Source organism: Quercus suber, unplaced genomic scaffold (genome assembly GCF_002906115.3).
Source record: "Quercus suber isolate HL8 unplaced genomic scaffold, Cork oak 2.0 scaffold_186, whole genome shotgun sequence".
NCBI classification, from domain to species: Eukaryota; Viridiplantae; Streptophyta; class Magnoliopsida; order Fagales; family Fagaceae; genus Quercus; species Quercus suber.
The window spans coordinates 263,126-276,016 of NW_027069644.1; the positions used below are offsets into that span (position 1 = coordinate 263,126).

General features: G+C 33.1%; 1 protein-coding gene across 8 annotated transcripts; it reads right to left on the reverse strand.

Moving 5' to 3' along the window:
• Positions 1–3,593: 3,593 nt before the first annotated feature.
• Positions 3,594–12,574, reverse strand: LOC111996863 (probable protein phosphatase 2C 6). Of its 8 annotated transcripts, none has more exons than XM_065778547.1 (9): positions 12,263–12,574; positions 11,012–11,195; positions 10,779–10,874; positions 10,033–10,106; positions 8,508–8,902; positions 7,701–8,093; positions 5,151–5,268; positions 4,751–4,974; positions 3,594–4,634 (listed from the first exon to the last, which is right to left on the reverse strand). In XM_065778547.1, exons 5-9 carry the CDS (start codon positions 8,832–8,834, stop codon positions 4,098–4,100), a joined length of 1,599 nt encoding a protein of 532 aa, XP_065634619.1. In that variant the 5' UTR covers positions 8,835–8,902; positions 10,033–10,106; positions 10,779–10,874; positions 11,012–11,195; positions 12,263–12,574; the 3' UTR covers positions 3,594–4,097. The 8 variants fall into 8 exon arrangements, with proteins under 8 accessions (XP_065634619.1, XP_065634620.1, XP_065634617.1 ...); XM_065778548.1 differs by having other exon boundaries at positions 10,033–10,147; XM_065778545.1 differs by lacking the exon at positions 11,012–11,195.
• Between the last annotated feature and the right edge of the window lie 317 nt (positions 12,575–12,891).

Sequence of the window (12,891 nt, forward strand, 5' to 3'; positions counted from 1 at the left end):
CAGAAAGCTTTCCCGCAATAAAATATCATTTTTTAAATAAGCAAATGTGACTAAAATTTTGATATTAACGTGTTTAACATTAAAAAAAAAAAAATCATATTACTGTTTTTAACCTTTTGTTTTCTTTTTTACTTTTCAAAAGTTTGCATTTTTTGTACACTTTAATTGTTTCATGTTTTGAGACACAAAGTTAAATTTTTGAACCATTGGGATTTCAAATGTTGTTGTTTTGCTATTTGACTTCATCTAAACAATTTGTTTAAAGAATATTGGCAACATGTTTGAAGAATATTGTATATATTATAGAATATACTGTTGAGAAACTAATTAAGGACGTGTAATTTTGAAAATTTGTTTGTGAGTTTCGATTTTATTATTATTATTATTTTTACATTGTGTTGATACCCATATTCACAACACATTTTGTACAAGCCGGATTCAACCAAGCTCGACTTCCTTATGGACTCGATTCATTTATTATATTTTATTTATTCTTTTAATCATGGCCCAAGCCCATGCGACATACGAGAGAAATTGAGGAAGTGTGGTTTGGAGAATATGGGTCAGTTTCTTTCAAATCTTTTGCATAAGCCCGGCCCAGCCCATGCGTGCTACCAAGTGGGCAAGGGACACTAGTAGCACCTCAAGCTCATGGAAGAGGTCTTGTATCCAAAATTTTCACCCCAAAACAGCTTTTATGCTCTGTGTGACTGTGGCCCATAGTTTCTGTCCGAACCTTTTTTTTCCTTTAAAAATGGTTGGCTCTCATTGGCCAACTTCAGCTGCTAGCTCTCATCTAGTTGAGCCTCCCAATGGTCTGAAACAACTGAAAATAAGGAGTCAATGAGGGTTTAGTCAGGCATTTTCCTTAATGATGATAAAAGTAATCCTTCATTTTATCCAAACAAAAGCAAACCTGAAAATTACTACTTGCTTAACACTTTAGGGTCCAAAGCCTTTTCTATTGACCAAAAACTAGTCACTTAGAGCACCCCAAACTCAATATAAAATGCCACAATCAGATTCAAAACAAGAGAGAATGTTTTACTCTGAGAGCAACACCCCAAGCTCAATACAAGAGTCTCTCTTCAACTAAAAAAACAACCAACCACGTTCTACTTACATACCTGAAACTTCAAAGCAAAACCTCATTCAACTAGTCAACAATCTCACAATTCCGAAACTTGGGGTTGGAAATATGGGTACAAGGGAACCTTCCCTCTCTTCCTCATAACCTCTCTCAATTCCCTCTTCTGTGTGACTGTGAGTTGAAGTTTCAGACCTGTTATGTTTTTATGGTTTTCTGCACTTTTGTTATAAGCATTTTGATTCTCTCTTGTCAAAGCACCATTAGTTTTTTGTAAATTATACATTTGGAATTTTGGACTTGATTCTCCACCAATAAACACTTCTAAAGAACCCAAGGGGAGATTTGGGCCGTTTTCGTATTTTCGACCCTTGTCGCAGAACGTCCTCGACACATTGCAATGCTAATTAAATTTTTACTTATTAAAATATTGAACATATAGTGAGAAATAAATATGATTTTTATTTAATTTATAGATGACAGAAAAACTAATTATAATATTCTACTATTTTGGTCATAAATATTGTTAAAATTATGTTTTGAACTAAATTAAGAAAATAATAATATGAATTTTTTACTGGACTTATGACATTTTGTACGTTGAAAGGAAATTGTTATAAAATTTAATATAAAATCAATTATAGATAATTTCATAATTGAAAAGAATATTGAGATCCATTTTAATAGATGATCGAGTCGAAATGAATAAAGAAATAATTTGTGTCTTTTTTATTGTTTATATTTTGTTATTATTGATGCTAGTTTGGATTTGCACACATTAATTTAGTTTTGAGTCTATAATTTTTATTTTTGAATGGAGAAAATCCTTTTATTTATACTGAATATTCGTCCATGTTTAAAGGGGAGAAGTATTAATAAAATCCTTTTATTAATACTAAAAATTGACCAACACCATTCGATTTGGTCCACACATGGATGAATATTCAGTAATGCTATAACTATGACTAAAAGTCGCAACGTTGCCACAATTTTTCTTCGTTGTAAATTGTAAGTGGTGGAATTATAAACTTAAATAGACTCACACTTTTAGTCATTATCTGAGTAAGTTGTGACTTTAGTTGTAGTCCTAATAACATTTTTTATGTTGGAATGTAAAGGACTTAATATACTTTTTTTTGTTAGAACTAATCAACACTACCAGGACCATTATGAAAAAGACTCCATATGAAGCTTGGCATGGACAGAAAACTCAGGTACATAAGCTGAAAGAATTTGGATGTCATATTCCAATACAAGAAAAAGAAAAATTTGATGAAAAAGTAAATCTTTGTTGGCTAGATCAAAGAATCATAAGAATCCAAATAGAAAAATTTGATGAAAAAGTAAATCTTTGTTGGCTAGATCAAAGAATCATAAGAATCCAAATTCACGTGTTAAAATTCTTTATGCCCAATTATTGATGTTTCGCCAAAAAGCTTCTTGGTGAATTGCACATCTGGATATTTTCAAAGAAAATGCCCAAGGTTCAAACCTTCTCCATCATTATTGTGACAATCAATTTTTTTTTTTAATAAAAAAATTTTGGTTGAACCTTATCTTTAGTTTATGATATGATAGTGACACATAATGCTAACATGGTTTCACTTGATAAATATATAATAGTTTGACTTTTAATTTGCGTCATAATATTTTGTCACGTAAACCTTTTTAAGACCCCATAATTTTAAATGTCATAATTTTACTATATATTTTCTAATTAAGTTTAAATTCTATTCTATATTTAAATCATCCATTAAAATCTTATATATTGTATTTTCTTTAAATGAGGAGTAGAATAGATAGTTCCATGTATAATCATAAAAAGTGCCTTCTAATTAGATTTTCATATTTGGAGAAAAAAAAAATTAAGAAAGGGAATAAAATATATTATACTTTGCTGACATTTCTCATTCATTTCACCGATTACTAACTAATTACTAGGTAATTTCGGTATACAAGTGAAGCTAATAAGCGCAAGTTACCAATACAAAAATTCACTTTTCTCGTAACTTTGAGTTTCTGTCATATTTCTATGCTAGAGATGATTCTTTTTTAATGTCCCAGTAGAAATCTTCTTTAATCTCAGGGATCTGGAATTGAATTTGGCATGTGTAGGCTACCCAAAATTGTTGTTATTCCTATGGAAGTGTATTCATTATGGGATTCCAGAACTGTGGTTTTCCCCATAGTCCCAACTCCCAATAGGGAACAAATGCCCTCACTGTGGTGCATTAGAAACCCTGAATCATGTCCTCCTTGATTTTATGACTCAGATTATTTCACTTAGAACAAGAGACATGCTAACCAATTTTGCATGATATTTTAGCTAATATGGTCCATATTAACCTAATAGGGTTATATTAATAGATGTTCGTGGGGTAATTGCTAACCAATTTTGCATGATATTTTTGCTAATATGGTCCATATTAACCTAATAGGGTTATATTAATAGATGTTCATGGGGTAATTGTTAATAAACCACAATTAAAAAGTTTGACACAAAATCTGAAAGAAGAAAAACCATTTTATAAAAAATTCAATCTTAAAACAATGTCAATGTCAACAGTTTACCTTGCCTGCATCATCACATTCAGCAAAGCATTACATCATTACAATTTACAACCATCCCCCAGCTGAGAATTAAATTCCTTGTTGAATGTCTTTTAAGACTTTGTTTATATATGAAGCAATCCTATAGACAGAGTCAAAAAGTAGGATTTGATTTCACCAAACCACAATAATACTTTAGAACAAACTCCACAACAAAATTTGCAATGCCATTTTCTACGGTGAAAAATACACCAAATTTAATCAAAACTCCTTATATATGGTGGCGCAGGGGCTTATATAGGAATTCTTTAAGTAGCATCATTCTGCATCTGTAGGGTGAAAGTGAAACCTACATATTCTCTCTGCCATTGATATTATTCTTTTGAAAAAGTGGGATTTAATTTTGATGTGAAAATCATTAAAGTTCCATTTTGCCGAGGATTAGCACTTATTAGATGTATCATAGCCACTTTCTCCAACTGGCTGATCTTCTATCACCAGACAGGAACCTGGGAAGGCTTAGCAGACTGTTAACCCGGGTCACACCTTCTAAGGCGGACCACTCCTCATCTTCTGTAGTTGAAATGCACTCGGCTAGGCTCTTCTTGGACTGGCCCTGGGACTTCACAGAAAGATTTTCTCCTAACTCAGAGACAGGCACAATCTCGTCAGAGCCTCGTATGGTACCTGAATGCTCAAGAACAAAATTTTGAGAACAAATGACTTCTAAAGGCCCATCAATCTCATCTGTTACCGCCACCTGCTCCATTGTCTCTTGAGCAGCCTTTGTCGTATCATTGTCTGCCACAGCCTCAACAGATGCAGGTACATGTTCTAGAAACAGGCATACAACAGCACAATCATCATTCTTTGAAGTAGGATATTTAAGTCTCCATGCCCGAACTGCACAATCTACAAGAGCTCTGGCTGCAGTTGATCGACTAGGGGATGAAGCCACGACATCCACAGCTTCTTTATTTGAGAGGACATCCCAAACCTGCATCAGTATTAAACTAACACATACAGCACTGATATTGATTTTGAAAATAATAAATAAGAGATAAAAAATTTGCATGCTGTTACAGAACTTAGCTAGTAAGAATGTAAAAGTACCCCATCTGTGGCAAGAATAATAAATGCGTCACTTTCAGTAAGATGGTGGTAGTAAACATTTGGGACAGATATTAAACCAAAATCTTTCAGACAAAAATCCCCAAAAGCTCTAGCCATCGCCAAACCAGGTGAATCATTATTAGGTAACCATACTCGTGCCACTTCAGGCTCATCCTGCAAAGCAAAGACCCTTCCTTTGCATCGCTGAATCCTAGCAGCTTCCCCTGAACACCAAAAGGACAAGAATTTCAAGTCCTATAGATATGTTTTTGGTCAGTAGTTTTATAGATTCTAGAACCTTTCTTTTGATTGCTATTTGGTTAACAACAGGGGAGGAGGTAAAGAATGTGTGTACATGTGTGTGCACGTGTGGCCACACTAGAGAGAGAGAGAGAGAGACCTGGTAGATCAGGTTTCAAATCCACAGTCAATTGTATAGCAATCAAAGAATTATCTTTGTCTCTTGTTGCCAGCACAGCTCTTGAGTCTCCCACATTTCCAATTACAATATTCTGACCCTGAAAAACCATACACATACACCATTTAGAGAACCAGATTTGCAATTGACAAGAGTAGGTTCTTGGAAGGGCATCCCTACACATGAATCACCCAACAAGGTAAAGCTCCCATGAAAGTTGAGACTGGCAATTTTTCAGCTGAAGAATAATTTGTATTTCTCCAGAAAGCTTTCCCGCAATAAAATATCATTTTTTAAATAAGCAAATGTGACTAAAATTTTGCGATATGATGTAGATATCATTGCGTAACATTCTGTATCCAAAGAAAAGATATTGCAACTTAATGTGAAAGATAACATTTTATTTTAGATCTCTCAAAAAGCGAGTTGAGCTGAGGTTTTTCCTCATGCATCAATTACGGTAGGAACTTCATTTAGACTAGTAAAAACAAATTGGCCAACAGAAAGCTTAGACATGCTAATGCCATATTACTCCACCAACAAAATCAAAGCCCTGGCCCCAGAATTTTGGGGTTGGATTGCAATATTACACTGAAAAAGAAAAAAATGGCTTTGCTTATTGAGTTCCACTTGCAAGTGGAGAACGAGAATAATATATATGGCAAACAATTAAAAAAGAAAAGAAAAAGAAAAGTCCATATACACAATGAGTTTTAATCTCTAATAGTTCATATTAGGCCCAAAATCATTATTAGTTACCATAAGTCCAAAAAGCTTAAGTTGTCAGGATGTGGGCCAACAATGCATATGAGTATATCAACAAGCAGAGCACTCAACCAACAATTATATTACACAATTAACATGCAGTCCTGCTCAACTTAATACAACGGCTTTAAAATTTTCCAGTTAGCAGTTGGTTCATTAGTATATTACACAATTACCCTCTAGCCTCATGTAATGGACTAGTTTTCTAGTCTACCATGCAATTTCTAATGAAATCATGTCCACATTCAATTGCGTTTAGGCCTCAGCCTCACATAAGAACATAAACAATGTAAGTTCAACTTAACATGGAGGCAAAAAGACCTATCATTAAGGATGATCTAACCCACATCATACCATAAGCTGTATCATCTGTTCAAGGGAGTGAACCACGAAATTTGTATCATCTGTTCATCTTAATCTCTCTCTTAGAACCAAGGGTGATGATGTTGGTAGAAATTTGGAAATGACACCTCATTAGGCAGAATTTTTAACTGGGATTTGGAAGCCACAAATTCTGGCTGAAATTTAGCTTAAAATTTGAAAATTCCTCCTCTACTCACCCAAACCAGGAATTTATCAAAACAGAATTTAAATTTCTATAAATTGACTAAATCTCATCTTAAAATTTTTAAAACCAAAAACATGGTATAGGTGAATTTTTTGATGCATGACTCGTAAAACAAATTTGATATTAAATTTATACTAGCTTGCCAACAAGTCTCCTATAACTTTATGGGCTATTAAACAAACCTTTGCTTTGAAATTGGAAGCAATGGGTGATTATTGATAGATAAGAGAGTTTCCCTGGAAAAACAACACAATATATGATCTTATTTTTCTTGTATAAATAATAGCCATAATTTAGATTCTGGTCTCTAGGCTTCTTATAATAATATTTAGCTTAATTGATTGCACTTGTCCTAGGATCAGATCTCCAGATACCATAATATGGGGAGAACAATAAGAGTAAAAAGAGGAACAAACCCTTTACAAAATCTTATACAAACAGAAGTGCAGAAAACATTTATAGATGTATTCAATACATATACTAAATTATATTTTAACTTATTAAAAGAAAATCCATTAGATTCTCTGCATGGGAGGTCAATAGTGTGTTGCTTAGCTTCCATTACTAAAGCTTCCTTCTTAAGCTGGTTGGCTATGAAAGACAAATTATCTACAGGAGATAGAATGCGTAAATGGAGTTATATGGGAGATGTTTTTTGATTGCTCATTTAGAAAAAGGATTTGGAGACAAGTGTTAAGTCATTGTTTAGTAACACACCAGATGTTTAAATGGGAAGAGGTGATTCAATGGGGATTAAAGAGCTGCAGGGGAAGTCTTTCAAATCAACCTTATGCAAGGTAGCATGGTCAGCTAGAATTTATCACATCTAGATGCAAAGAAATGTTACACTACATTAAGGGCATATTAAATTTGATGAACCCATATTTGGAGGCTTGGAGCCATTAGAGAGGATGTTAAGATTTATCTTAAGTCTTAAATATTAACTCACAATAAAATCATTCACAATTTTTATCTTCCTCTTATAGTCAGAAGAATACATGCACCCGTGCATGTGTGTGTACACACACACACACAAACATGCATACATACATACATACATATATATATATATATATATATGCACACACAGACATGATATTTATACACAGATTGTGTTAAATTTTATGAGTGTAATATATCAAATAGAATGATAAATTAATAAGTGGTCCAGAAAAAAATGTTTCTAGCATGAAGAATACCTGCTTTACCAAAGTGACTGCTGTCGTTCCACTGCAAAAACAATCTATTGTGGGATGCAACTTTAGTTCCTTATCCATAAGCTTGAAAGCCTTCAAGATAGAGTGTTTAAGAGGCAGAAACATTTCAGGGTGTTTTTCTTTCTCATTAGTCTCAACCTCCGTAGTCTCATAGCTTTCATCATCCATGCTTGGAGTTGGAGATGATGTTTCCTCTGTATTCATGTTTCCGCTACCATTTTCAATGTTGCTCGAGTCACCAATGGATTTAGTTTTCCATTGAGTACATAGTATATCTGGAAGAGAATCACGGACTTTCTTTGCAACCACATGGCCGTAAGGACCATGTCCATCAAATACCCCACAAAATATTGTATCACTTCTTGAACTGAAATTCTATTGTAGAGAAAGTAGAAACATTACAACCAAGTTAATCATACATAATATTGCTAAATAACTGATTTTCCCAAAAGCTTAAGTTGTGAGGAAATTTTGAATTTAATAAATTAATTTAACCAACCCCCTTTACATGTGAGCCTAAACTACCTGTCATGTGGGAATTTTTTAAAATGAGAGGTAAAATGGAGACAAGGTTTGAACCATGGACCTCTTCCTCTGATAACATAACAAATTACTAAATGTCCCAAAACTTAAGTTGTTAGGAAATGTTGAATTTAATAATTTAATGTAATAATACCATAACACAATAGAATGGAAAAATATCTGCATCTAATCCTAAAAAAAAGAAAAAGAAAAAAAGAAAATTAGATTATTGATTGAATCAGTGGGATTGGATTATGTAGAGAGTACCTCCCAAATAAGCATGGCATCCTGATTGGTTCCTTTTTTACCCTGCTGGGTATATAAGCAGGCGATTTTGGTGGCACCGTTCATTACCATCTTCCCACTCTGCTCAGGACCCATCAGCTCACCTTCATCACTAGCCGAAGCTAATGTCTTTTTCCACCGCCTCTTATTGCTCTTCTTATTTTTCTTATTCTCCATCTTATTCTCATTATTATTATTATAATTAGGGGAACTTGAATTGGATGTAGTGGAAGCACACGTACAGGTAGAGTTCACCACTTCCACTGTATCCATACTCTTTTCTGAAATCGATGAATAGCAAGAACCCATTTGATTTGATTCTTGATACAGGCACAGTACACCTTTCCCCTGCCTACTTCTGTTCCTGCTCCCAACTCCTATATCAGATACACCTAAATACATTAGATATTGTCTTTATCCATCTTTATTGTGACATTGTGGTATTTAGCTACATAGCCTACATTACAATTACTACTACTAGTCTATAACCCACACTATGTGTGGGTCCTTGTATTGGAAGAGTTTAGCCAAACACTTGCATTTAATATTTATAAATGATTCAAATTATCAAAAAAATAAATTATAAACGATAATATAAAAGACCATTATGAATAGTTCAATACAAAACATATTGCTCTAGATCAATGTAGTTCCATGTACGAACACCAGAAAAAACTGCTAACCAATTAGCATAGCTGAAAGTAGTACAAACATAAAAAAAAGGGCACAAACTCAAACACAAATAAGGCAAAATCACATACTTCAAAAATAAATTTTAAAAAAATTACATAGCAATGCAACAAAACATGAACATTCTGGCTCATGCCACTTGTAGCATCATAGGTTGTTTTAGTGGATGAGACTTCTTCCTCCCATGCATTGTGTTCAGTAGCTTAGTGGCATTTGTAAATCATTTGGAGTGGTATGTCATCACCATCAAAACATTTGAATCTAAATCATCAACAGGTTCTGTTGGTTGTCAATGGAGGATATACAGCAAGGGTTTTTCTAGATCAGGATATATCAGGGTGGACAATTTTATAAAATGGTTTGCCAGAGCATATTATAAAGAACATGTAATGAAGTGTTATATTCTGAATTAATATTATATGTGCCTACTGTTCTTGATTAAATTTCTGCTAATTAATCTCTAAGGAGCTACTTCTGATGAGCCACTTGATTCTGTAAACTCTTCATGGCTCTAAAAGACAAGCAAAACCAAAAAATCATTGTAAGAAGCATTACATAAAGCCAAATTCAAAACCAACATCTATCAATTAAAAATAATAAGTCACTACATGACTCAAACATACAACTTCATCATATGTGTTCTAATATCACTTGTAAGAGAAAAGTGCCAAATGCATAGAATCAATAAGTACAGAAACAACAGCTTCCTTCGCATATTCTAGAGAAAAATATCTACACCAAACAAAAGCCTCCTTATAAAAAAGATAAAAACTGTATAATATTTAATCTAAAGTGGAAAGCTTATAGAAGCCCTCACCCTAATGTGTCAAGTATCAATGTATGCACAGGATCATTGTTTGTCTTCCACTTGGCAAAGCCAAAGTCACGTAGCTGCTTGTAGAAGAAACCATTCGATTAACCTTGATGACCCTCTAATGCCAACACATTCATCAAATGACAATAAGATACATTTTATAACATTCAACTGCATAACAAAATGGTCCACCACAACTATGAAATTAAATAGATGTGGCTTTGCACAATTACTCGGAGCCAGACAAGTTAAACTCTAATGCAATATAATCATGGACTTGACCAAAGGCTCTAGTGTCTAAGACAATCTACAATGAGCAATAATCAAATAAAGGCAAGAGTAGGAGCGGGTATGCTAAATATGTTTTGAAATGCTTAAATACTACTAAATGGAATTATTATATACATTTTTTATGTAACAAGATTATACTCAAACCACTTTAAACATACTTTTAGTATAAACTTGATCACCACAAAGCGATATTTGGGCATATGCTTTCATTTTGTTCATCTGAAAAAATAATTTGATTTCATTCAAGTGGAAGAATACCTTCATCCTTGAAAAAGATTGATTCATAAAATTTGGTGGGAAGATAAAATTAATTGATCTGGATTCTCAGAAGCAGGAGATCTGAATTAGAACTAAAACATCAAATTTTGATAGAAGATACAAATCTATTGTAGGGGTCAATTCAATAATTTGTTCAACCTTGGCCAACCATGCCAGGACAAAACAACATCAAAACTCACATAGAATGGTCATCCAACAGCTACAAATTGTCAAACATGATAGCACTGCAATGATGACACCAACTCCAAGTCCATGTGAAGAGGGTCTTCTAGCAACTGTAGTGAGATACATCAATTTAACTTAATTCATCAAAACAGCAACAAACTGTATCATTATTTTCTGATAAATTATGATAGATACAAATAGGATCAGTTTTTTCTTTTTCCTATAAGAAAGAAATAAAATAACTAACATGACATTTGAACCACTGGTTGATATGTTGGAATAGAACTGGAAATCATGGTACCACATAAAACAACTGCATCCATAAATCTCCCATCCTCTTTTATTTCCAATTATCCAAGTATCATCCTAAAAGTCACCAATTGAGCATCGAAGCACTGGCCACAGTCAATCCTACTGATATCTCTAGTGCACTGAGCCATGCCAAAATATAAAAAATAAAAATAAAAAGTTTAAGGTCAAAAGACAAACTTGAAGCAAGCTTTAGGGAAGAAAACAATATCTTTTCCTTTTTTTCCCCCCAAAGTTTTGAAAATTCGATATAAAACAAACAATTAGATGATAAAAATTTCTTGAAATTATTTATTTTCTCCAATTCTCGGGAAAACAAACATGAGAGTATGACCAAAAAAAAATCATTCAGGGGAAAAAAAATTTTGGAATCCAAAGATGACATTCAGTCTATAAGGAATTTCATCAAACATATGGCACGGAACAATAAAAAATTATATACAATATTTTTATGAAATCATAAAAGGAAACATGATTATGGTGGCTTTCAAGTTTCAACCCACATTATGATGCTAACCACATCAAATTCATATGTAAAATGGTGGATGCTCCTCCTCTCCCGTCTCTAAATACACCGGCGGGTCAAAATATCCATCACATTTACATCTACCACCTTGTCTCTCTACTGATTCATTGTACTTTTGCATTATGGTAAGACATACAGACACTTTCTAGAGAAAGTAAAAATAATATCAAAACAGTGTATAATAATTTACCACAGTAACAAAGCTCAAATCAATGGCTAGAACAGTGCCCATTCCTTGTACTAAAACTGGCTTTGTTTCATGTTAAGTTTTGCACTGTTTTCACACATGTTCATCTCTTTGTGTTTCTTTCATTTTAATAAATAATAATCCACATCATCATCAAATGGCTTAAAAGCACAATACTTTACTGTGCTGTTCAAGATTGAACTGTATACTCAAGAACCAATCAGAAACAACAAACCCAAAAAGTATATATAAATAAATAAATAAATAAATCTTCATCTTACTCTGAAATCAAAAATCGAAGTAAACCCAAATATTTAAATCGATTCCCATTTAAAACCCAAATACCCAAAACAAAACAAAACAAAACTACTACTTCTAGTTCTAAACAAAATAACACCTTAATAATTCAAACCCATATCATACCTACTAAATCAAAGCCAAATGAACCAAAATACCCAACAACAAAAAAAACTTACTGATAGCGATTCCGGCGGCTGACGTTGGCGGAAGAAATGACGGTGTCGGTGGTGCTGGCAGCCCTCAGATTTCTTTCTCTCTGACTTTTATTCCTTTCTTTTTTTCTTTTTTTTTCCTCTTTGTGTGTGTGTGTGTGTGTGTCTTTAATACTGAAAGAAACGGTGTTTGTAAAAGTCTCTCTCTGCTTTTAGTTACTGACTGTTACTCTCTCTCTCTCTCGTTAGTCTCAGTTTTTATTTAATTGTTAGAGATAGTGGACGGTGGCGGTGCTGGTCAGTGATAACTGCTAAGTGCCAACGGTTTGCACGCATGTCTAAAAGTGATAACTGCTTTTAGTTTGAATTCTACTTTCGGACACAATAAAATTTCAAAATATTTTTACTTAATTGAAATATTAAAGTCAAAAAAATATATATCATGTTTCATTAACTTTCATAAAACTTTCAAGTTTAACATACTTGTGGATCTCATTTAACTTAACTGGTAAAATTTTTAGTATTTAAATCACTTCTACTCTAAAAACTATTTTTTTATGCCAAAAAACATAAATAAAAACTATTTTTTTATTATAAAAATCATATTTTGTAATTGAATATTTTCATAAAAGAGGTCACGTGATATTCTAAAC